General features: G+C 45.4%; 1 protein-coding gene across 5 annotated transcripts; it reads right to left on the bottom strand.

Annotated features, from left to right (window-relative positions):
• Window positions 1–1,590: 1,590 nt before the first annotated feature.
• C26H2orf42 (chromosome 26 C2orf42 homolog) lies at window positions 1,591–24,699 on the bottom strand. Of its 5 annotated transcripts, none has more exons than XM_077805685.1 (9): window positions 24,619–24,699; window positions 16,170–17,004; window positions 13,291–13,401; window positions 12,847–12,951; window positions 9,299–9,403; window positions 7,246–7,353; window positions 4,311–4,411; window positions 3,314–3,476; window positions 1,591–2,273 (listed from the first exon to the last, which is right to left on the bottom strand). In XM_077805685.1, exons 2-9 carry the CDS (start codon window positions 16,990–16,992, stop codon window positions 2,065–2,067), a joined length of 1,725 nt encoding a protein of 574 aa, XP_077661811.1. In that variant the 5' UTR covers window positions 16,993–17,004; window positions 24,619–24,699; the 3' UTR covers window positions 1,591–2,064. The 5 variants fall into 5 exon arrangements, with proteins under 5 accessions (XP_077661811.1, XP_077661813.1, XP_077661812.1 ...); XM_077805687.1 differs by lacking the exon at window positions 24,619–24,699 and adding an exon at window positions 24,239–24,450; XM_077805686.1 differs by lacking the exon at window positions 24,619–24,699 and adding an exon at window positions 24,174–24,193.
• Window positions 24,700–26,183: the final 1,484 nt, after the last annotated feature.

Below are 26,183 nucleotides of genomic sequence, written 5' to 3'. Positions count from 1 at the left end.
CTTCTCATGAAGGACTGTGAACAGGGGCTCCCTGAGTATTGCGTGGTGCCTGATGTATAGGGATGGGGAGCTCCCTTGTTTTTGCCTGTGGAAGCTGTTCCACATTAACTTTTGTTTGGGTGACCGCAAAACCAGTCCTCCCACTATAGGCCACGTGCTTGGGTTCTGGGAGCTGCAGCTTCAAATCTGCCCTCTACCTGTGCTCAGTAGGGCTTGGGGCAGGTGTTGAATGCAGCTGTGGTGCGTGTGCCCTGAACTTTGGGCTCTTGCCTGTGGAAGCTGTTCCACTTTAATTAAAGGGGAGTTGGGCCAGCAGCTCCCTCTGCAGTCCAGTGGTTAAGCTATGTGCCTAGGGTGTGGGAGAGGTGGGTTCAAACCTGTCCCATTGTTTGTATGCCCTAACCTTTCTGTTAGCTTCAACAGGTAAGAGGGAGGTTACCCCCCTCAGTCTGTTTCACATTAATTAAATGTGATTTGGGCCAACACAATACCCACCCTCTCCCTCTAGTCTAGTGGTTAGGATACTTACCTGGGTTGGAGGAGATCCTGGTTCAAATCCCCCAGCTGCCTGTTCAGCAGGGATTTCCTGCTTCCTTGGTGACCGTCCTTTGAGGTGGGCCATCCTTGTCTGAACCCCCCCCCTCCCCGCTCTTTCTCAAGAGTCCATTTTATTCTTGGGACAAAGAGGGGATTGGGACAGGAATTGCCCACCTGTGACTCTCCCTGGGAGGTGGGCAGGGAGTGCCCTGGGGTTTGCCACAACCTGAGTGTGTATCCTGATCATGGTGGACAAAGAATGAGTGCAGGGGGTTTTGCATCCACCTGCAATTAATCTTTAATTAAAAGGAACAAGAGGCCCTGTAAAATGGCCCTTGTCCAGGGCTATTACCTCATCAGCTAGAGACCCTCTGAGCAGATAGAGTGGGGATTTGAACAAGGATCTCTACATGTTAACTAAGCACCCTCACCCCATCGGGGGCTTCAGCAGGGTATGTTGGCCCAGTTAATATGCAGTGAAAGTGGAACAAATTCAACAGAAAGGATTAAGGCAGTTCTCCCATCAGATTGGCTCTTAGCCCAGCACTGAGGCCATTCCTTCGAGTGCTGAGGTTTCAAATCTAGCAGAAGAGGGAAGCGAACCTAAACCTCTTACAGCCATTGAATACTTCCTGTTTGAATTTGATTTTGATCCTTCCACTCTTGGTTGGCATGCTTGAGTGTTTTGCACACAACCGAGCTGCTGTTGAATAGGAAACACATTCGGAGGGCTTGGAGGAGGGGGCCCGTGCCAAAGCCCACTGAGGGCTGTGGAAAGACCCAGCCATCAACAGCCTTTAGATTAGGGCCTAAAACTGGCAGGAGAAGAAAAAGCAGCAGGAGGGCAGTGCATTGGTTTGTGCGGCTGCTGCTCTCTGAAGCAAGTCTTCAGAACCCTTCTGTAGCTCAGTTCACCCGCCCATCACTGGCATGATGGGCTAATAGTATTGTAAATCCGGAGAAAGAACGGCCAAAGGGAACCTAGTACAGGGCCTTTTCTCCTTTTCAAATTGCCTTCCTCCCGCCAAAAGAGGTTGAAATCAAAAAGCAGCACCGTTTTCCAGTGTGCTTTATTTAAAAAAAATATTTTAAAGTATGGCATAAAATCAGACACTGCCATGATGGTTCATGTAGTAACACAAGGATCTAACTCCCTTCGTAATAGACTGTCTTCTCCCCGCTGTGAGCTGTGGATAAGTCTGTTTTCAAGGGGGAAGTGACAGAAAGGAACTACACCCCAAGGATTTCAATGCATCCTGGTGAATGGGAATGCAGAGGTGTTCAGAATACAGTACAGTTTGAGTGAAGACTACATGTAAAGCAGCATCAAAATATGCTATTTAGAGAGCAGGTGAGGTGTCTTTCGTCTAGTGTAGGTCCCGCGGCTATTTAGAAATCAGAAAACATCAGATTTACAGAGCAGTTCAGTACGGAACCCCGTACAAGTTCAATGCTAATAGTGCCCCGGGCAGAGAGGCCACGGAGCAGGGCTGTGCAAACTTAGCTGGAGAGGGGCTGTGTGTTAGGTCAAGGAAAGGTGATGGTGGTTAGAGGGGTTAGCTCCAGGGTCTGTTCTAGTGAAGGGCGTTGCTCCTGGTATTCAGTGGTATGTCCATTCCTGTGATGGCCATATTCAAACTTAATCCTCAGCTCACCAATTTTGGACTGGGGTAAAATATCCGGGATCCACTCAATAGTGAAAGGTGTCGGTTCCTTCTGATCAGGTGATGTGTTGCCTGGGGGAAAAGAAGCAAGAGGCGGTAGCATGTCAGCTGTATCACTCTAACAATATATTAGACAGAGGTAATAAAATGACCTCACATACAGGGCTGGTTAAAACTAGGCTGAAAATTAAGGATGAGTAGCTGTGGGCATAGCTGGTCCTTTAGATAGCCAAGTACCCAATCTGTGGGCACACCCAGGCTGCCCAAGTGGCATTAATTGTGCCATAATGACAACTGCTTAAAAAATAAATCCCACAAACGCTGGCTTAAACCAGAATTCCCGGCCATTTCTGCCACAGAATTAAATCGTGTCACTTGAGGCTCCATGCCCCGCCCCTTCATTAGAATAACACTTGCTTTCTTCCATCCATTGTCTTGTCTGTTAGCTTGTAAGACTTTGGGTGGGACCTGTCTCAGGGCACGATTATACAGCATCAAACACAGTGGGGCCTCTCGGTACTCCCAGGATGTAAAACCAGCCCCATTTTGCAACGAAAGGGTTTTCTCAGAAGTCTTTAACAGGACAATGACATGAGTCATGGAGCTGACAGTACCTGGCACTTGATTTCATCCAACACATTTACAAAGGCGGACAAAGCATCACTAGCCCTGTCTGGGGCCACAGAGAGGTGAGGCGACTTGCTCAGATTCAGGCAGGGTGACATTTATCAGCATGAGGCCTGTACGCTCGTGGAAATAAATGGTGCATAGATCTTGTACCGACCCTCTGCATGGATGTGAATTTCACCCACAGAGTCGGTGGCAGAGCTGGGAAATTACCCCCTTCTGTTCACTTCCTCTGAAGCATCTGGCCCCGGCCACTGTTGGAAGACAGGATACTGAGCCAGATGGACCATTGGTCTGACCCAGTATGGCCAGAACTAAGGACTCCTCACACATAAATGAATCCAGGGTGTCCCGTCTGTCCCCCACCACGCTCAGACCACTGGATGACAGTTCTCTCTTTTCTCAAACAAGAGTGGTAGAAACTGGTCAGGAGGTAACAGCTGCTTGGGTTGATTTCACTCTTCTTCCCTCTGTTATAAACTTACCAACTTTGAGGAAGGTTTTGAGTTCCAAAGGCCGGATAATTGGCTGCTTCTCCAGGCGACCATACGTCTCCGCGATGCTCTCCACCTCAACCTTGGGGCACTTAAACAGCTCGTAAGTCCCATCCCGGTTCTGGATGAAGCTGCGTGTGATTTCCAAGGGCATCTTGCAACAGAAGCCAGGCACAGATGATCAGAAGAGAGCTTTAGGGGCCGTCAACCACCACCAAACTGTATTTGGAACTGACTCTTAGCCTGCAGGCTCTTGGCAGAGTTGGGGCATGCAGTCTCAGCTTCACAGGTGCCTGCCAACCACCTCTACAGACCTGGAGCGTGGGGGGTAAGCCCATCTGAGCTCACAGTCCCTGCCCAGTGCTCCAGAAGAGAGAACCCACCACCAAAGCCCTTGCTTCGAAGCTGTAGGAGGTATTCCTGCCTGATCCCAGCTGTGGTAATCAGTTAGTCCCTCTAGCTGAGGCTGGAATATGCTCGCCTGATCCCTGCTCAAATGTTCCCACCGAAGGAACTCTGCCAATTAATGCTTTCCACTGCTAGAATCGATTGCAGACTTTCCAGCTCAGAATCACTCCGTTGCGAAGCAATCGAGGGCCCCAATTCTGCAAACTCTACGGGCTAGTCTACGCTATACAGGCTTTGCCAGTATAACTAAACCAGCAGCGCCTCCTAGTGGAGATGCAGTTCTTTTGTAGGTATACTTAAGTCACCTCCCATCCCCGAATGACACAAGCTATACCAGCAAAAAGACAATTGCTGGTATAAGCCGAGTCTACATACAGGCTCCTAAATAACAAAGTCATGCTGATACAACTTGGTTGCACAGATCTGACTTTACCCAGGTGAGCAGCCCCCATGAACTCATGCATGTGTTTGCAGGAGCCATGTCTAGCTCTGCCCTCTCTCCTCCCCAGCCTGCTGACCTAACTGACTGGGCTTCACGCTCGGTCTTTAGAGAGGAATCAGGAGAACAAACACGCCTTACCTCAGGAGTGTCAAATATTTGCTTGACCTGCAGGATGTTGGTAATGTGCCAGGTGTATTTGGAGAAGGTACCCAAGGGCAGTGCATCTTTCCGGACAAAAGCTGTGAACAGGAAGACCATATTACAGATGCTGAAACCGTAGGGCCACCGCTGTTCTATATCTGATGGCAAACTAATCTAGTAACAAGAGGAGGGAGGCCACTGCATGGGACACGACCAGCAGAGTCGAAAAACGCAATTTAGTTGAAACCAAACCAGTTGGATGACGACGACACTGGATTTCTTCCACTGAAAGGCATTTTAAATGAGAATTTGTTTCAAATTGAAATTTGTTTAATTTAGGTTTAATTAACCACAATTTTGGGGCGGGCGGATGTTTGTTTAAAAAAAAACAAACACATTTTCACACATAACATTTCATTTTTCCATCCGCTCTAGTCAAGGCTGCTGGGTTCTGTCCCTGGCTCTGCTACTAACTCCGTGTGTGGCCCTAGCAAATCACTTAACTTCCCTATGCCTCATATCACTCCCCCGTAAAACAGGGATAGTAACGCTGACTGGCTGTACCTCAAACGGGTGCCCCGAGGCTATGGTTCCAAAGAGGGGCAAATAAACATATTTCTTACAAGATGTTGGTAAACTTGGAACAAAAAATACCCCTGAAGCCACAAAGATAAAATATGAGGGAGGAGCTGCTGAACTGTAACAAGTCTGGGCACTTGAATATTTGCAACAGCACCATGCTAGGCCATCTTTCTGCTGTGACTAAATGCTTCCACGTATTGTTCCTCCTACTGTTTTCTGTGACGGAACCGCACCTCTGAGGTCAGAAACACAAGCTATATAGCCTGGCCTACAGGGATACTGAAGGAGAATGTAGATGCAATGCGCTCCGTGTCTAGGAAACCAAGACAACATTGTTTTGAGGCATCTGTGACCTCCCCGAAACTAGTCTCCTGTTGAGGAAAGAACTGACAAGCAGCGTGGTAAATATTTACAAAGAGGGGTTTGCCCTTGAACTATTCCACTTTAACATCTCCAAGTAGTTAGACATGAAAGCAAGCCTCAAACCACGCTTGAGAATTAGGTCAGTGTTATTACCTGTAACTTGGGTATGATAAACTGATCCACGGAGAGGCCAAGCAACCTGCCCCACGTTCATGCAGCAGAGCTGTGACTAGAGCTTGCTTTTCAGACCCAGTGCCCTGCCATTCGACTGCACTTCCTCCACTAAACATTGTGGGTGGCTAGAGGTCGGAGGAAGTGACTTAAAAATCTTGCCCATGTAGACAAGACCTACCATTTACACCGGTGTACCCTCTCTGAGGACACTCTTATTCCAGTGTAAGAGCTTTTTTGGTTTAGCTTTCCCCAAACCACACAAGCTAAACCAGAAAAAGCTGCTCACACATCAGAAGAGCGTGTCCACCTCGGAGGTTGTATAGCTTTACATTCACACCTTAGATTATATCGAAAAAGCTTTCCCCACATACACAAGGCCTTAGAGGCAGGAAGGTCATGGCTTCAAATTGGCTGAAGCACCATTGAGACTTTGAGCAAGTCACTTGTCAGACAGTTCCAGGTAACAGGTAAGTTACACTGCTATGTCAGCCAGAATGATTTTCAAAAACCCCGTGAATCGTAAAGTCTTTCCCCTTGTCACCTGATTTACTATTCTCTTCTAATCAAGGCTGAAGGCGAGCGAAGATTCACACATAGATGACACACTACAGGCTATTGCCTCCGATTAAGCATTTTTAAACTAAAAGAGCAGGAAAACAATATTTAGACAGCTGTTACTGCTCCGGATGAATGAACATGGTGTGAAATTCACCTCTCAGCAGAGGGCCAGCACAACACCCCAAGAGAGATTTAAGGCCTTTGATTATGAGTGAATTCCTCCCACTGGGCCTAAGGATTGTTAGTATGAATGCAGAGAATAGTCCCTAGAATATATGGAGTATTAATTACACTAATGCATGTTGCTAGAGGAGACTGTTACCATCTGTCACATCAATAATCCACAGCCTTAAGAATCGTAAATACGCATTGACATAGCAGCTCAGAGTGGCTGGGAAGCCGTCCCAATCTGCGGACTGACCACCACTAGGCACTGACCAAGTGGACTGGATTGGAAAGCCACCACTGGCCTTATGTCTGGATAAGTTATAACCATGTAACTGTAACCATTCCACGGGCCCTATTACAGGGTCACAGTGAGTTTGTGTTGTAACCTTTCACCTCCTGGCTTTGGAGATTTGAAGTCAGGTTGATACTTAAAAAAAAAAAAAAAAAAGGTGAATACATGATTTTTAAAGTGAGCGTCAAGTTGATGTGAGGAATTGCCTGGCCCTGCAGTCTGGCCTCCTCTATTCAAAGTACAGGGACAGCATGGGTAGCGCAAAGCCTCCCGCACGCTGCCCAGCTCCACTCTTGAGCTGCAGTGAGCACCTCTACAAGGAGGAGGGGAGGTGGCGTCTGTCTCTGTGGCCCATTCAGTCTTTAGCCTTTCTGCTGGGGCTGGCTGCAGAGATGTCACTTAGTGCCCAGAGGCATGATGGATTTTCGTGAAGTGGGTGGACACTTATTCATTGGGAACTGGACAGTCAACTAATTTTACAGACATCAGGTAGCCACGAGTGACTTTTGCTCACTGCTGACCTGAGACAGGTGATCTAGGCTCCATATCCCACCACCAATCCCCAGAGATATCCAGTGGTCCTTTCATTTTCTTTGTAACCTGGAGGAAGCACCATACATTGCAGCCCGGCCAACAGCGTACCCCCAACCTCACCCATAACTTTTTATACCTCACACTCCCAATGCATGGCCCAAAAACACTAAACTAGACAGATTTTTGCATGGAAACCACCAGAGATTACCCAGTGTTCAGATTTCCAAAGCTCTGCGCTTATGAGATCATAAGATCTTGTACCTGTAGTGGAATTAGGCAGCCGTTTCTTTGTGCTTCCTATGGAAATCCTCTGCTGCAGGGCATCGAAGAAAGACTGAGGTATATGGAACACCAGTGGCTCTGGTTTGCCTGCACAATAAACCAAGAAGGTTTTAGAGGAGAGAAAAAAGGAGCAGTTTGACTGGAAACAGGTGGTATGGGACATGATATTAATAAATATTCTTAAGTGCTTCTACAAGGATTTGGTTTCACTAGCACAAGAGGTAATCAGTTTTGTTTTCCCTTTAAGGTCTTGTCAGATCTCACAAGCTAGGCAGGGTCAGGACCGGTCAGTAAATGGGTCCCACTTTACAATAAGATTCCCTTTACAAATGGTTTATAAAGAGTTCATAAATGATTAATAGGTGTAATAAACAGTTAATCAATAGCTGTAGAGTCCAAAAAGTTGCTTATAACCAACTACAATACCTTCTACTGATGGACTTTTGTACCCATCCATAGCACCTTCCACCCACACCCGTAGCATGCTTCTAACACCATTTTATGAACCCATGTACCAAGTGTGAACAGCAAACGGTTGTAAAGGACTTTGAGACCGCTCTGAATGAAATGCACTAGACTGAAGTGACCTAGTTCTCATTAACATTTGCTGTAGCAGACCCTGATTAGCCAGGGTACATCCCCAGAATACGGCAACAGTGGAGACGTATAGCCTACACATGAGGTGCCAGGAAGGGATTTTTGTTTTAAAAAGCCTAGAACGCCTGCGAGCCGGAGGAAGTTATTCAGCCAGTGGATCATCTCACAAAACCTGCGCCAAGGCAGATCATTCACCCAGCCCCACCCAGACTTTTCAGCAAGAAACTCAGCGATAAGTTTGGCATTCCCCGCACCTGAATCTCCCGAGTGCTGGAAAATCTTTGGTTGCCAAAGGTCACAATGTTTAAGATCCCAAATCATGAATGGTTAGATTGTCCCAAGGGCTTCCACAGCGGAGCACCCCACTGCCCTGCCCAGGCCTACCCAGATTTTGGGTCCAGGTTAGGTGCAGAGCATATCCCTGTGAGCACATGGGTGGGGCGAGGACAGAGAAGTGCTAGGACTGGGTGGAGCTTTGGCTCAGCTCTACCCGGCGCCAGGTGCCAGAGGAACAGCTAAATGCACCCTTGTAAGGACTGCAACAGCAGCTTTCTTTATTCCAGACACACCTCCCAGAACAAGAGGGGAGCAGAGGAGGATTCTTCATGGCACAATGCATCCTGAAGCACTGCAGCTAATGCACCATCCTTTGCCTAAAGGCACAATCTAGCCTTAAGGGCAAAACTCATCCCAGTGCAAAAAGCCAGCACAAAGCCTCGTGCAACGACTCAGACCACGTTTGATGTTTACAGCAGTGGTTCTCAACTAGGGGTACACAGAGGTTTTCCAAGGGGTACTCAGCTCATTTAGATCAGTGTTTCTCAACCTGGGGGATTGTGACTCCCCGGGGAGGGGGGTGTCACAGGATGGGTTTAGGGGAATCGCAAGTGCAGGGCTGGCGTTACGCAAGCAGGGCAGTTGCCCAGGGCTTCATGTCACAGGGACCCCCGCGAAGCTACGTTACATGCTTCAGCCTCGGGCAGTGGGGTTTGGGCTTCAGACAAGGCTCACAAGTGAAAAACAGGCTCAAGTATCACACTGAAATGTAAGTACAATATTTATATTCCAGCTGATTTATAATTATATGGTAAAAAGGAGAAAGTCAGCAATTTTTCAGTAACTGTGCTGTGACACTTTTGTATATTTGTGTCTGATTTTGTAAGCAAGTAGTTTTAAAGCGAGGTGGAACTTGGGGTACGCAAAACCAATCAGACTCCCGAAAGGGGGACAGTAATCTGGAAAGTTTGAGAACCACTGGTTTACAAAGAGAATCAAGACTGAAGAAAATCGAATTAAATGCTTGCCCCACCCCAAGCCACATGCTCTTCTCTCTTTGACCCAGCAGATAGTTCAAGCTGATCACAACTTATGCTGCTTAACTAGCAACAAGACAAGATTCTAGGCTCTCACGAGGTGGCTCCCATACAATACTTACCATCAAATTGGTAATGCATGGTTTGATGGATGCGTTCGGTGACACTGGCCAGCCATTCTTGGAAGGACAAGGTCACCTGTGACTCATCCAGCAGCTGATTACAGGCTAAAAGAAAAGGAAACCCTTCATCAAATACAAATGCTCTCTTTAAACAGAGAGGATAAGCATTCTTCACTTCCCCAATGGTGTTCCCAAAGGAAACAATAAGCAGCAAAAGGCCAGATACATGCTGGATTCACACCAGAAGCTCTCTGTGTGCATACATATATATCAAAGTATATTCAGCATTACATTTATCAGACAGTTTCCAGAACTTGATGCCCTTCACTAAATGCAAAGCAGAAATACAGGGTGCACAGTATAGGAGAGCAATGAACAGCAATGTTTCTGCTGTGATGAAGAAGACATTGTTTCCATTACACATCTCATTTTCAGGGGTTTATAACTACAGTTGAGTGAATGGTTTCTGACTAATGGTTTTTTTGCTGAAAAATGCATTTTTCAGGGTCTAAAACTGTTTCTGAATTTGACGAATAGCCTTGGCTGGGGAAGAAAATTCAAAAGAGTTGAAACATTCTGTTTCAACAGGTTCATTTCAAGCCCGAATTTACAATCAAAATGTTGTCAGCTTTAAAAAATAAACAAACTTTTTTAAAAAGGTGAAAAACGCCCAAATCAAAATGAAGAACTCAAAAAGCATTGGTTTTGGTTGACTCAAAACATTTTGGGTCAATTTGATGAAAAACTTCACTTTGTTTCCAATCGAACCAGATTTCTTCTTCAGATTTTTTGGGGCAGCTCCCAACCTAAAAAGCCATTATTCACTCAGCTCTACAATTAAAACTCATTGGGGCCCGACAGTTGGCATGTACTGCCAAGTGTTTGTGTAACTTACACACACACACCCCTGCAACTTTACACCTTATTTTCAGAAGTGTTGAGCTCCCTCAATTCAGTGGAAGCTGCAGGTGCTCAGCTCCACAGGAAAATCAGGCCTTTCATATTGCGTATGAACTTTCATATAAACTATATCCCAAAATGAGAGTCGGAACTCAAACCGGCACAGACTTGCAGGTGTGGTTCATTTTACATGCTGTGAGAAATTGTATTGAAGTCTGCGGAACTATACACAGGGCATAAAGTTAGGCAATCAAGTAAGTATTTGCAGGACTGGGGACATAGTTACATTTTGCTTAACTAAATCCTCCCTGAAATGTCAAATGGCTATGGTGCTTTTTGCTTCTAAATGTCCTAAATGGCTGCGTAGTGTCACTGTGTGCTATTAAACAAATCACTATAGCCAATCCAGAGTTGAAAGTACTTTCAGTAAAGGGTAAGCAGCTGTTATGAGCTGAGAGAAACCTTGTTACAGGATGAGTTAAAAACCCCATTGAGATTGATAGGTGCAAACTCACACTTCACTCAACATAACTGTAAGCATAAGCCTCCACCTAAGACAAAAAGTGTGTGTGAACCTGCCCAATGACTCCTATTTTGGCTGAGTATTGTTTCGGGGGCGGGGGGGCGAGATGAGAGAACTGAGAACGGACAAAGGCAGAGGCAAAAAGCAGGATAACCAACTAGGAGCCTGTATGAACAGCGTGACCCTAGAAAAAGCTAGAGAGAGTGTTTTTGGGTCTACTGTTGGCCCAAGAGGCTTGAGGACAAGAAGCTAAGAAACTGCTCCTTTTGGTCTTGGTTCCTCTTGCATTCACAGGAGCAGGGCTTTGTTCATTCCTTGTGAATAAACATGATTGCATCAGAGAAAACAGCAGACTTCATCAATGTCTATTTCCAACTGGAACATTCCCAGGGCCCTGAATTCTAAGTAGCCGATCGGGTTAAAAATGGACAAACTCCTCTTACTACTGCTCGTAATCCCATTGGACTGTAGCAGGATCAGGCCCCAAAATAAGAAAAAGTAAGATGCACAGACAAGGAGCAAAGATATTTTCAGCTGAGAGTTGATGAGATAGAAGAGGGAGTCAGAGACTGCAGTAACTGCTTTGAAGCAGAGAAAAGGAAAACTGATTTGTTCAGTCTTTAGCTCTTTCCTAGAAAAAGTAATGAGAGAAGAGTGCTAAGAAAAATCTGACAAACCACTGGCAATCATGAGTTTCAGGTGAATAAGGAAAATGAGTAAATAGGAAAAAAAAAAGTTTATTTTATAAGACCCTGATCCAAATACCATTAATGTCAATGGAAAGGCTCTCTCAGGTTTCCATGGGAATTGGATTGAGCTTTAAATCCCTAAGTATCTATCATGGTAAACAGAAATAATCCTAAATATATAGAGAAATAAGCAAGCCTACAATGAAACAGTTCCAAAATATACATGTATAAATACCTCAAAGAAAGCCAGGAGTTATTTGAGTTAGTGGCGTTTGCTCTTGGTGTGTCCCCAGCCAGAACGACAGTGTTGGCTCTCCCTTACTTAAATTACACTGGTACAGCTCTGCTGGATTTGATGCAGTTATACCGGTGTTACTCAGGAGTAAAGGGGAAGAAAATCAGGGCCCTGGGCTTTAGAAGAACAGGAGACAGAACCTGGCTTGTCTTTTTGCACAAATATTTGCCACCCGGTGGTTGTAAAATGCATCTGTTCACTGATTCTGACAAAGAATCATCTCACGCAAACATGCAGCTGGGAGACGACACAAAAACAGTGACAAAGGCCAGAATAAAAGCTCAAGTCAGTTTTCTATTCCCGTTTGGCCAAACTGTTCAGTTTCATCTTAAACAATTTTTTATTTTATATTAACACAACGCTATCCTCTCTACAAACGCTTTTTTTTTTTAAACTCGGAATGAGAAGGAACAAACCCTAGCAGTTACACAAGAGAGTGAGTCAGCACCATCTTTCAGACAGACACAGGTATTCAGGTGTATAATTTTGCCAATATGCAGGAGGAATTACAGAAGAGCAGCACAGAACCATCAGTTGCAATAGATTCATAGATACTAAGGTCAGAAGGGACCATTTTATGATCATCTAGTCCGACCTCCTGCACAATGCAGGCCACAGAATCTCACCCACCCACTCCTGCAATAAACCTCTCACCTGTGTCTGAGCTACTGAAGTCCTCAAATCGTGGTTTAAAGACTTCAAGGAGCAGAGAATCCTCCAGCAAGTGACCCGTGACCCATGCTACAGAGGAAGGCGAAAAACCTCCAAGGCCTCTTCCAATCTGCCCTGGAGGAAAATTCCTTCCCGACCCCAAATATGGCGATCAGCTAAACCCTGAGCATATGAGCAAGATTCACCAGCCAGATACCCAGGAAAGAATTCTCTGTAGTAACTCAGATCCCACCCCATCTAACATCCCATCACAGGCCATTGGGAATATAGGGTCTGATTTTCATCTCACTCCATTGCAAACCTGGAGTTATTCCAATGGAGTTACATCAGCGTAGGTGAGAGGAGAATCAGGCCCATAATGTTTCTTTCATGGCCCTTGATTTGCAGCATTTTTCCCCACTCACTAGGTATTTTTGTATTTCTGCTGCTCTTATGGCTGAGCGAAAGAGACCGCAGAAGTGAAACTTACCTTGCCTTTTTAGTGAAGATGCAACAGCTGGCTTTTTCAATCCGCTTTTCCTCAGATTGCAGTTGGCCGGATCTTGAGCCAGGAGTGGGCTATTTCCTTGGGTACCTTAGGTTCAATTTAAAAAAGCTTTAGTTTCCAAGCTTTAGCAACATATTCTTTGTAACCTGCAGAGCTAGAATAGTCGCTTCTGATAGTCAAGTTTAACAACTGAGATACCCAGGGGCTCCATCCCTGCACAGGGATGGAATGGACGAGGTGCTCTCCACCTCTAACAACCTGCACCTCACGTGCACTCAGAGACAAGACAGAGGAAACATCTAGTTTCATTGAATCCTGTTAAAAAATCATAGGCTGGTTAGAAGATTCAAATGTTCCTCCAAATCAACCATGACCTGATCCAACACCCACTGAAACCCCTATTCAAGAACTGAAATGGTCCCTTACCAGGTGCTTCATCTTTTTTCCTCTTTTTTGGCTTGGAAGCAGTGGGCTCGCCAGCCTGCACGGTGGATTCAGGATGGCAAACTAACTGGGGCACTATGATCCCTTTGAGACCTGGAAAAAACAACCGTTGAGTCTTTATAACGAATCAATTATAACTAAGCGCAAGGTTAAGGCAACATCCTGGCCCCGATCTTGCAGACATGTATGTGCATGCTTAAATTGACAGACGTGCACAATCCAACTAAACTCAGTGGGGCTACCCGTGTGTGAGGTTCCTCACCTGAAAGTGCAAGATCTAAACTTAGTCTGTACTTCAAACGTCCCCAGCTTTGTTCATTTCTAACCATTTCTCCCTCTCCACGTTAATAAGGGGCCTGTTCCTTCCTCACCACACAAGTAAGGATCTCAGACTGTCAATAAGCCACATACCCAGAGTTCAGCTACATTGAGTTACAGGTGTGAAAAAAAGAGTGAGTGAGAAAAGAGCTTTTTTCCCATGTGTACACAACTGTAAGAATTAGAAAAACAAACGGGAAAATCAAAAGGAATACAGACATGGATAAGATGTCAGTGTAAGCTTGGGTCTCCATTGCTTCTGTGTGCAGCGGCTTTTGCTTCAATATTAGCGATCCTAACTGATATCAAACCACAACACACCTCTGTACGGCTGGCACAACAGCTCCCGTATTCAAGGCAAGATTAATTCATTCCCAATGCAAACGGACAACTCTGACATTCAGTGGGAACGGTACATGCTTGTACCAGGGTTAGCTGATTTCCAAAACATTTGGCTGAAAGGATTGCTTCGTAATTTAAGAGGTAAAGAACTCAATAGGCCAATTTCTCTCATGGGGTAGAGCCACCAGGTTAAATGGTGTTACATGAGAGATTAACCTGGGCCAGTATGTACACCTTGGCAAAGTGGTGGTGGAAACGGACATGGTAACAACTGAACAATAACCATAATACCTTGCACTTCTTTACCACTTCTCACCCAAAGATCTCAAAGCACTTCACTAATCAGTTAAGCCCCAAAAGTTATTAGGTATTATCAGTTCTATTTTATAGATGGGGAAAGTGAGGCACTGATGGGTTAAGTGACTTGCCTCGGGTCACACAGCAAGTCAGCAGCAGCATTAATGCGTGTTAATATAATTTGGCCAGTTAGAGCCTGGTTCTGATCATACACCAATTTCACAGCACCTAGCAGAATGCGACCTTGATCCGTTACTGGGGCTCTCCCCTGCTTCCCAATACAAATAATAATTTACACTGGTGTAGCGCCAATGCCTGATCTTAATTACACTGGCATAAATCAGAATTAGTCCCGTAGGGCCAAAATTTTTAAAGGTATTTAGGAACCTAAATTCAGTAAAGGTATTTATGCTTGGTGTCGACTGGAATTTTCAAGAGCACCTTGGTGCCTAACTCCCTAGGTCTATCTTTAGGTCCCTAAATAGCTAGCAAAATCAAGCCCTTAATGTTCACATAGCCAATTTGGTTTTGCTAGATGTTGGAAATAATTTCCCTAATTAGTTTACTCAGCTTCCACACAAGTGTTCTTTTATTAGTCCAAAGGCCACTTGATGTAGATTACATCCAAAATACAAATACAAACATATACCCCCTTTTACTCTATGTCCAGTTAGAAGCATTGGCCAAATACTCACAGCAGTATACCTTGGGAGATATATTCACGTCATGGCATGACTCCAGAAGGGGAAAGAATAGCTCTGACAAAGAAACCCCTAAAACCTTGCCTTTTATACACTATAATAGACAAATGACATTATTGCTGGTTACTGCACCAGCTAAACCCACAAGAGGCAGTTTAGGGCTGAATTTTGTCCTTCCCCCTCCACTGAAGACAAGATGAACCTCATCAAGGTTTTCTGTCCAATTAAGCGTGTTGTCTTTATTTTTATTATCTCAACCCAAACCTTAAAGAAGATAACCCTGATATTTCAGGGGTCACTACCGATTAAACACAAACAATCTTTTCTCATCATCTCTTCTTCTGGCCACATACTTTGGGCTTATCACTTGTGCTGACATCCAAACGCAGGTTAAAACTGTCGTTCATCCAGGCCCAATGTAGGTCTATATTCCTACCCTAGTGAAATTTTTTAACTTCTCACAAACCAGGCATCCTTCTCTGCAAAATAAAGAACTTATCCACTCTAAACCAGGCGAGTAAGGAGCTTTCAGAGGCCGCGAGAATAGATTCTTTCAAAGCTGTATTTAAGCAGGGTTGATTAGACAGTCATCTCTTAACATACACCACTTAAAGACCCAAATCCACCTCCCTACCCAAAAAACCCCTTTAAAACCCATTAGTCTTGTGTACCCCTCACCCCTGAATGGAGAGATGCTCCCTCCCAGTTTAGCTACCCCAAGAGAAACTCTTGTCTGCCTCCCACTCCTGGGTTCTTGATTTTCTTCCACATAAGGCAGCACAGCAATGATCCACTGTGTTACTGCCTCTGCCTCAGTACTCCCACCCAGACCATCCACATGAAGTTTCTGCTTCCTCCTCTAAAGTAAGTTACTTACATGGGGATGAGGTAGGTAATCAAGCCCGGGGTGGGGGAGGTGGGAAGGGGGCGATAGCCCCCTATGGTTCTGATCTGCTGCAGGCCACATTTGTTTTCTGAGACGGAGACAGAAATGCTCTGTGACAGGCATGGTTTAGCACTCGTCAGATGGGGGAATGGACAGCAGCTTTCAGGCAATCCATCCTCATGCAGACACTACCCATCAGTTGGAATATTGCTCACCAAACCCTGGGCTCTCTCATTCCTACTCACCCCCATCTTTTTTCGCTCGCTTCGTCATTCTAAACCTCCCTGCAGGCCCACGCCTGCCCTAGCCCCGCTTACCGCTGGAATCGTAACTCAGGAAGTCCGAGAACTCCTGCGCCAGGGTCTCATCACTGGCAAAGGCAGAGATGCAGGCGAAGAAGTGAATGCATCTCTGTGCGGCCTCTTCCTTGGCAGAGCTGGCCTTGCTGGATTTCAGAGTCTGGCATGAGCAGAGAAATCTGTGCTCTGGCACATTCTTACTGCTCATCTTCTGAGCAAAGGAGGCGTGGAGATACCCCAAGCTGTGCTTCTGACTAGCCTTGCACTTCACTACCAGGATGTTCTTGGTAATCCTTTGCACCAGGGGGCCAGTGGGCTCCGTTGCCAGCTGCCAGATGGTTTGCTTCGTTTCGGGGGAGGCCTGCATGGAGTTTAAGATGGAGCTTTTCAAGGTCAAAGGGGTGGCCTCGGTCTGACAGTTCACAGCCAGCTTGATGTGCTGGCACTGGTTTTCCACCACGCCTTGAGTGGCTGCCTTCAAACACGATGGGACGTAGCAGCGCCCGGAGCTGAGCTGCGTGATGATGGTTCCATCCACAGTCTGGATGGTTGTCTCTGAAACCCCCAGCTCCACAAAGCACCGGTAGTCTGGCCCCCTGTCTCTCTGCCGTACCGAGTAGATCTGCAGATCCGAGCCCGTGATGATCTTCACGGCGTCGACGCCGGGCTGCTTCCGAGCGCCGTAGCGGAAGATCGTCCCGCAGGTTTTGTTCTTGCAGCTCAGCCCTCGGGTGCCGTTGTAAGTGCCGCACCGGGGACATTTCCTTATTCCCCTGAGCGTAGCTTTACCCAAGTCCGATAAGAAAGCTGGGACTTTAGTCCTCACTGAGTTCGGGTCCATCCTCCAGGGAGCCTGAAACATCAGAGAAGTCAAGAACTCAGTCAAACTGGATCTCCTGCTTCACTCCCTTGATGCTCATATTATGATAATTTGTATTACAATCGCACCTAGAGGCCCCAATGGGGCTCAATGCCCCAGTGTCCTAGGAGCTGTACAAACACATAGTGAGACACCCCCTGCCCTGAGCAGCTCAACAGAAAAAGCAGACAAAAGGTGGGACACAGAGGCAGAGAGAGGGGAAGTGACTTGCCCAAAATCACATGACAGATCAGGGCAGAGCTAGGAACAGAATCTAAGTCTCCCCAGTCTCAGTCTAATGCCCCATCCGCTAGACCATGCTGTGTGTTTCAAATCATTTGAGTATAATAAAGCATTAAAAATTATATTTCAAAGAGTGTCCTTACCTGTGTTGTTCATCACAGCTTCTCTTAATCAAAGAATTGAAAAGAATGTAGGATTAAATCTTCAAGGGGCCCCACAGATCACAGAATCATAGAATATCAGGGTTGGAAGGGACCTCAGGAGGTCATCTAGTCCAACCCCCTGCTCAAAGATGCAGTCAGCCTCATGCATACATAGCCACATTCCAAGCTGAGAGACTCGGACTGTGTGAAGTGGGGCACTAGTATGGAGCAGCCATCAGCATGTTCGTCACCATGCCATCTAACCCTAAGAGCAGCGCTGAAGGTGGGGTGGTGTTTTTGAAGCCATGTCAGGGATCTGGATGCCCTATTCCAGTACATTTCCTTGAGAACTGGGTGTGCAAACTTCTTAGGCAGCTCTGAAAATCTCAGTCACATTGGTTAAAATAGTGGTGGCTGATTGATGCTAGTGTTTCTTTCTGGAGGTGATAGGTGGGCGCTCTTTCAAAAAAAGCTCTGGAGAGACAATGCTCTCTCTGTGTGTGTCTCTCTCTCTCACACACACACACAGCATCATGTTCAGTCTATATGCTATTTTAAGTCTCTTCAGTCCAGGAGAAAGTAAAGTTTAAAGACACTTACTATATAAATAGGGCCCTTCATTTTTGGTTTTTATTTTAATTTTGCCCGGGAATTTATCGGTGTTTATTACTACAACAACGAAAAGAGGTGAAAATCAGTAGAAAAATCTATTAATAATTTTTCTGGGTAAATATCAGGGTTTATTTTGGTGGACGGAAGGAGAGGGGAAAAGTATTCAGTGGATGAATGTTTTGATGAATGGAATTTAGTGTGGTTTTCTGCAGAACTAAAACAGAACTCAGAACACAATTTCTCCTCTGAGTTTAAGAAAACAATATAGCTCTAATCCCCAAATAAAACTTTTCATTTGAATAATCAGTTTACAGTTGTAGACCTGGTACTATCAGCCAATAAATATTTACATTTAAGAATTGGGCCACATCACTTGCAGCGCATACACTCAACTCCATCCTTTTCTCCTGGTTTTGTTTTTTTAAAACTTTCCTTGCGTTCCGAAACGCACTCTGATACAGATTTTTGTTTTCTTCCCATTTTAGCGGGTCAGATCTTTAAACCGTTCCCTGTTAATGGCTTGAAATGTGTCTGGGGTGGGCGTCAGGGTCGTCAGTACGTTCAGATGTGCAGGCATTTCAGGGCTTGCGTGCATGCCTGTTTGTTTATTGTGTGTATCTTCTAGCCTCGCTTCCACAGGCAGCTTTGCATAGACACACACAGACTACTGTATTCTCGTAATACGATGTAATTCATGCAACATACGTATTTTCCTAACAGAACAAGTTATTTTCTATATATTTGAATGATACAAAAGTAGGGTGAAAATCGGGAAAAAAAATGAATAATACTTTTTGTAAAACCCAAGATTTTTTCAGTAACAATCAGTTTAAACTGAAAACAAAGAAGCCTATATAGCCATAATACTGTTGTACCCACCCTGAGGCCTGGTCTACACACAGTTTTTATACTGATATAATTATTTTGATTAGAGATGTGTGAGTTTTACCAATTATACCCGGAGTTACATAGTTACATCAACATAAAGGTGCCTTATACCAGTACAGCTTATTCCTGTCCCTCTGTCCCATATGGGAAAAAGCTATACCAGCATAAACACTTTAATACTGGTATAAATGCATCCACACGAGGAGGGTTGTACTGTACTACTTATCCCCGTCTAATGAAAGTGGTATAACTTTTGTGTGTAGACAAGGTCTGAACTTAAAACCCTGATCAGAATGGCATTACTATGATATTCTTACTATGTAGGGATCTCATCTTTCAGCCCTAACTCAGACGTAGGTCTGCTAAAGACAAAGAGCCTCCCTCTTCCGGGTGTAAATCAGGAATAACTCCATTGATGTCAATGGAGTTACACAAGTGTTAGAGGCAAATCAGGCCCCACAAGTCAACTCAGAGTTAAGGCTGCAAGGATCAGGGTCTTGACCCCTTGCTAGCAATCTGGATACTACTTTAAGCACCAGGGCCCAGAGCCTCAAAAGGATAAAGCCATCTAAATGGGACTGCAATGCAGGTATCTGAATATCTTTGATGATCTGGGCCCAGGGGTCAAATTCTGGTAGGGTTGTCTCAGCTCTTCTAAGGCAGAAACACTGACTTCTATACAGCTTGTTATCAGGGGTCTTTTTAATGTGTCCTTTGAATATATATAAAATCTCCTTTCTCCTCTGCATGGACATAAAAATCCCCCAGCAGCTTTCAACGTGTAAGGGTTTGCTCCAGGCTCATGGCCAAAAGCTGCTTACTCCCCACTGCTGCACAGTGAGCTATGCACTGGCTCTCTGTAGGACAGCTGGCCTCCTGCCCGGATGGTAGCCTCCCTTCAAGTGTGAATGCCTTGTTCTTGCCGGTCATGGGGCTGAGAATGAGAGTTCCGCATGTGGCTTGCAGGAAGTGGTCAATGGCAAACTGAATTGGGAGGAGGAAAGGCACATAGAAATGTAAGGGTACATCCTTAGTGGTCATTAAGAGAGTGTGAGTTAGTTCCATGTGTAGGAGTGAACAGGGGGATGACCTGAAAGAGAAGGGGAATATGAGAGTGGTAAAACAAGATAAAAAAAGTCACTGAGATGAGGGAACAGTTGTGCAGAACCCTGAAGGTGAAGATATGGGGTGATCGACTATTTTCCACAGTTGATTATAGATATCTGTGGGCATTACAGCTGGAGTTCCCAGCATGCTGGGAGGCGCAGACAAAAAAGTCAACGTTCTATACCACAGATTTATAAACCCCATCCCTGCCTCCACCCACACCACCACAATGTTACCCAACAATGCTGCTGACGCTTCCTTCAGAGGAAAAGCAACATAGGATTTAAGTTGTACTCACATCTTCAGGTAAGAATGTCTCATGTGGGCTCTGTGTCTCGGGGGATGGGAAAAGGTCAGATCTGATGCTTTCAAGTCTTCCTGGAATTCTGACCAGTGTCTAGCCTCTAAATTTTAGAGGTGTCATAATAAAGAAGTTCCGTTTGATCTGCTGGTGGCAGACTGTCATGCTGTTGCTCTGAGAGCACAAGGGTAAGCTGCAGAGAGGGTAAGACCTTTGTCTACAATCAATGCAGCAGAAAGTGACCTTTGGAACATACTGGACATCCCGGGAGTAGAATGTATAAGGCTAGGACTTGAATGATGTGTGCTAGGACTTTGGCAAAAGAATGAGAGGACCAAGTGATCTAATGGCTTTTACTATACAAAATGAAAAACTAGGCTAGGAGACTTAGATTTGTATTTATTTATAATTTTGACTAGTAATATCAATGGTTCGTTGTAAGCTTTTTTTATCTATTTAAATTTTTCACCGTTGCAGGAAATTATGTGGGGGGGAGAGGGGAGGACCAAAATGATTTAATGACAGTAGATGTTGAGATTAAAAGTTAAAGCTTTATAACTGTTAAACACAAATTGTCAACGTCACATGTCAAAATACACAAAATAAATACCCTTAAGTCAAACTCTAGTAAGTTCTCAAATAGTTCTTTTCTTTCTTTGCTTATCTGTACATTCTGATCATCAATGAAAATATTTTTGCATTGACTTCAATGTACAGTGAAATCAACATTTACCAAAAAAAATCTCATTGTTCCAAGTCTAGATATAACCAAAATGACTAGGTCAGAGAACAAGTCCTTACTGAGACCATTAGCAATAGCCCAGCGAACTTTGTAAGAAAACTGAAATCTGCCAATGTTTTGTAGGTGGGAAACACTATGCAATGAGACCTATTCACCTATTTGTGCTCAGAGCTACCTTATGATGGAGCAAAGGATGATGTCAATTTATTTCACAGGATGTGGACCTTGTCATAAGTGTTATTTGTTCGTTCAGTGCCAGCAACGTGCACGACAGAAGATGAGACACAAAAGTAAAGCCATTTCCTGCCCCAATGAGCTTCCGATCTAAGCAAGACCAAGTTGACACTGGGAACCAGACGAAGAAATAAGTTGGATGTTTGTTTTTATTTGTGCGGTAATATTGTTGACTCACAAAGAGATGAGTGGTGAGGAAGGATTTTAATGTATGACAGATTCACCCAGGACTGAATGAGACGTTATGGAACTTTGAAGAACAGCTACCAAACATGTACAAACTTGGCTATGTAAAGTAATCCCATAACGTTACAGATTCAGAGGAATCTCTATGTTTTGTTATTTACGTGTAAAAACAAAAAAAGCATGTAGCTGATACACAGAGATAATAAGAGTTCAGAAAATACTGGAGAAAAAAATGTCATAGCATTTGAAAGACTCTTTAGTGGGATTATTTGGGTTGGTCTTTGTTCCTTGATTTATATTTAAAAGATGCAGATGAAGAGTATAGAAGTATTATATAAGCAGTGTGTCTGAATGCAGTTGTTTGCTAGGGGTCTTTCCTTCCTTAATCACACAGGGCTTGAATAAAATAAAAAGTTAATTTACAAGCTAGGCTGAATAGATTGATCCAAATCATTTACAGCTTTTAGACCTTTCTAGATTAAGTGAGTCCAAATTTTGCTGCACTGTCAATATGCCAGAAGCCCCAGGGCTGTCCCTATGTAGCATAATAGTGAAGCAGCTTGCATCCAGCCTCTAATACAGAAGGGTGGTTGGAACATCAGATGAGTCACAGCACACACTATCCTAATCCAGCATTCTTCAGGATGAAGTTCCTTTCGCTTTGCCACAATGAATTAATTACATGAACATGATGCAAAAATATTGTTCTCTAACAACCTCTGCACCATCACATCACCAAATATTGAAGAAGTTGTCGTGCAGAATGTTGTGTCATAATATCATGGTAACTCAATGGCTACCCTAGGCATTTCTGGCAAAAAAAAATTCCCACTGTTGCTAACACTGGCGTGCTGGTGTTAACAACAGTAAAGACACTAATGTAGACAAGGGTCCCAGTGTTTTTAAAACCCTATCATTTGGCAGGTGCTCAGATCAGGGCTAGTTAGACACCACAATGCTCAAACTGACCACAGGTGATCTGTCTATCTGTGCTAAAACTATCACAGATCTGCATCACTTTTAATAAAAAATGAGCAAGTTTTGCCAACCCTCCTGCCCCCAAAACCCTTGGGTAGTCACAGCCTCTGATGGTTGGAGGATGTCACATTACAGCACAGGTTGACCTGATAGTGGCATTTCATGGTGATGCCACATCATGATACAAAGATTTGTGATTTCCCAATGGCAAAGTGTTTTGATGTTTACAATGTAGTAATGATGCACAGAGATTTTGCGAAGTTACCATAAAGATGCAAATTCTGTGTCTTCAAGGCATCATCATATCACTATGCCAAATAATATGACAACACAATACAATGACGCCATGAAGACAATAAAGGACCCACAACCTGGTCATGTGCACTTTTACATCATCGCATCAAGAGGCCAACACTGTGATGTGACACTGATGTCATACTACAGTGACGTCACGGCATCACTTGGTCTACCAAACGCAGCCACATGCGCTGTGGCATCCTTATATTGCGGTGTCACAGTGACTGCAGAGATGACGCAGCACAGTGTCACAAAGGTATGTGTGTCACAGCACCATGGCTACACCAGTGTCATAGTGACACTGATGACATCACACAAGTGGTATCACAGCACCACGGTTACACTTCTGTGTCACCATGGCACTGTTGACATCACATAAGTGCATGGGCCGCAGCACCATGGTTACACTCCTATGTCACAGCAACATCGATGACATCACATAGGCATATGTGCCGCCACACCACGGTTAAACCTCTATGTCACAGCGACATCGATGACATCACATAGGCACATAGAATCCTAGAATATCAGGGTTGGAAGGGACCTCAGGAGGTCATCTAGTCCAACCCCCTGCTCAAAGCAGGACCAATCCCCAACTAAATCATCCCAGCCAGGCCTTTGTCAAGCCTGACCTTAAAAACTTCTAAGGAAGGAGATTCCACCACCTCCCTAGGTAACGCATTCCAGTGCTTCACCACTCTCTTAGTGAAAAAGTTTTTCCTACTATCCAACCTAAACCTCCCCCACTGCAACTTGAGACCATTACTCCTTGTTCTGTCATCTGCTACCACAGAGAACAGTCTAGCTCCATCCTCTTTGGAACCCCCTTTCAGGTAGTTGAAAGCAGCTATCAAATCCCCCCTCATTCTTCTCTTCCTCAGACGAAACAATCCCAGTTCCCTCAGCCTCTCCTCATAAGTCATGCGTTCCAGTCCCCTAATCACTTTTGTTGCCCTCCGCTGTACTCTTTCCACTTTTTCCACATCCTTCTTGTAGTGTGGGGCCCAAAACTGGACACAGTACTCCAGATGAGGCCTCACCAATGTCGAGTAGAGGGGAACGATCACGTCCCTCGATCTGCTGGCAATGCCCCTACTTATACAGCCCAAAATGCCATTGGCCTTCTTGGCAACAAGGGCACACTGTTGACTCCTAGCCAGCTTCTCGTCCACTGTCACCCCTAGATCCTTTTCTGCAGAACTGCTGCCTAGCCATTCAGTCCCTAGTCTGTAGCAGTGCATGGGATTCTTCCGCCCTAAGTGCAGAACCCTGAACTTGTCCTTGTTAAACCTCATCAGATTTCTTCTGGCCCAATCCTCCAATTTGTCTAGGTCTCTCTGCATGCATGCGCCGCAGCACTATGGTTACACCTCTATGTCACAGCGACATCGATGACATCACATGGAGGCATGCGCCGCAGCACCATAGTTACCCCGGTTGTGTCACAGCGACATCAATGACATCACACAGGCACGTGCGCCGCAGCACCATGGTTACCCCGGTTGTGTCACAGCGACATCGATGACATCACACAGGCACGTGCGCCGCAGCACCATGGTTACCCCGGTTGTGTCACAGTGACATCGATGACATCACACAGGCACGTGCGCCGCAGCACCATGGTTACCCCGGTTGTGTCACAGCGACAGAGTCGCTGATGTCACGGGGTGCACGTGATGTAAGGAGGGTGCTTGCGACAGCACCGACGACGCACGCTGATGTCACCACCTCTCCCACACCAGGGCCCGGGAAAAGGGGCCTGAGACCCCCACTATTTCCCAGTAGCCTCTCCGGCCTCCCTGATGTCATTTCCTGTTCCGGGGGGGGCCACAGCGGGGCCCCTCCAGAGCGAGACTTCGGCCTCGCGTCGGCCTTACCTGGGCGGCCGCCCCGGGCCCCGGGTCCCAGCCGGGCCGCCTGCGAGGGGAGTCAGCGAGCGGCCTCCGCCATGGCTCCTTACAAACGGCCAGCGGGCCTCGGCTGTAACGGCAGTCCCCATTGGTCCGCTGTCCGTCACGTGGCGGGCAGGCTGAGCATGATGGGAGAGGTAGTTCTGCCTGCCAGAGGCGGGCCGAGCAGCGCGCTTGTTATTGACTTGGGCGCTGGGCCCTAGTGGCTGGAGCTCAGGAACGCCTGGGAGTGTAATTAATCTAATTAATGAATGGGCGTGAATTAGGATGCCAGTGAGTTAATGGGTGCGAGTGCAATTAGCAAATGAGTGGATGAATGAGCCCCTACAATCAGGGTCCTAACTCCAGAGTATCCCTAAACCCGTGGTTCTCAAACTTTTGCACAGGTGACCCCTTTCACAGAGCAAGCTTCTAAGTGCAACCCCCCTTTATAAATTAAAAACACCTTTTAATATATTTAACACCATTATAAATGCTGGAGGCAATGCAGGGTTTAGGGTGGAGGCTGACAGCTCACAACCCCCAGTTCGAGAACCCCTGCCCTAAACCTACCAGAGGCTGAGACTAAACAGGGGATAGGTCACTGGAAATTGTCCTGTTCTGTGCATTAGCCCTGAAGCATCTGGCTCCAGTTGGATGACAGGATCCTGGGCTCCATGGACTGACAGCTGGTCTACACTAGGAAGTTCACTGGTGTAGCTATGTCTCTCCGGGTGAAATCCACCCCCCAAGACACATAGCTATACCACCAGCATAGATAGGGCTAGGCCACTGGAAGAATTATTTCATGAAACTTGCTCCTGTGCTAATGGAAGAACCCCTCCCAACAGCAGCTACACTGACACCCTTAAGAGCATTACCACGGTAGCTCTTTAAGTATAGATGTAACTTTGTCAGTGAGTTAATGGCGGGGAGTGTAACTGAGTGTGAATTAGTAATCATGTTACAGTGGGTGTGCTGAGGTATAGATGTGAATTTGGGCTTGTCTAAACAAGAGTTTTACTATTTATACGATGCTGTATCAGCATAATTAAGCCACCTAGCTCTACCGCTATAAAACATGCATGAACACATGTTCCAGAATAAGTGGCTTTTTGCAATTTAGCTTAATCATCACCACCACCCCATGCTCTTAAGGATATTCAGAGGGGCAGTTATAGTGACATGGGGCTTTAACTTCACACCTTACATGGTTGTAAACTTTCCCTAAAGAGACCAGGATTGCACGAGTTTAGTGAGAGAAACACTCATTAAAAAACACACTTTCACTTATGTGTTAGTGAATTACACATTCACATTGGACTCAGGGCCAGATCTTCAAAAGCATTTAGGCTCCTAACTGCCATTGATTTCACTGGAAGTAAGGAGCCTAAATAACTCTGTGAATCTGTGCCTAGGTATTCACAAGTATTGCCAACCCCAACTATTCAAAAATCATGGCAGGTAGCCCTAAAAATCATGAGATTGGCTTAAAACTAGTATCTTAAAAATAAAATGTGTTCTTCTCATTTGACTTCTAATTTTTGACGTTT

The sequence above is a fragment of the Eretmochelys imbricata genome, chromosome 26 (assembly GCF_965152235.1).
Source record: "Eretmochelys imbricata isolate rEreImb1 chromosome 26, rEreImb1.hap1, whole genome shotgun sequence".
NCBI classification, from domain to species: domain Eukaryota; kingdom Metazoa; phylum Chordata; order Testudines; family Cheloniidae; genus Eretmochelys; species Eretmochelys imbricata.
This window is presented reverse-complemented; position numbering and strand designations above follow the sequence as displayed.

Coding starts and splice junctions, on each gene's coding strand:
- C26H2orf42 (XM_077805684.1), bottom strand. CDS start 17,013: ATGTTTCAGGCTCCCTGGAGGATGGACCCGAACTCAGTGAGGACTAAA. Junction 4,412..7,245: donor GCTGCCTAATTCCACTACAG/GTACAAGATCTT, acceptor TCCTGTTCACAG/CTTTTGTCCGGAAAGATGCA. Junction 2,274..3,313: donor CAAAACCTTCCTCAAAGTTG/GTAAGTTTATAA, acceptor CTTTTCCCCCAG/GCAACACATCACCTGATCAG.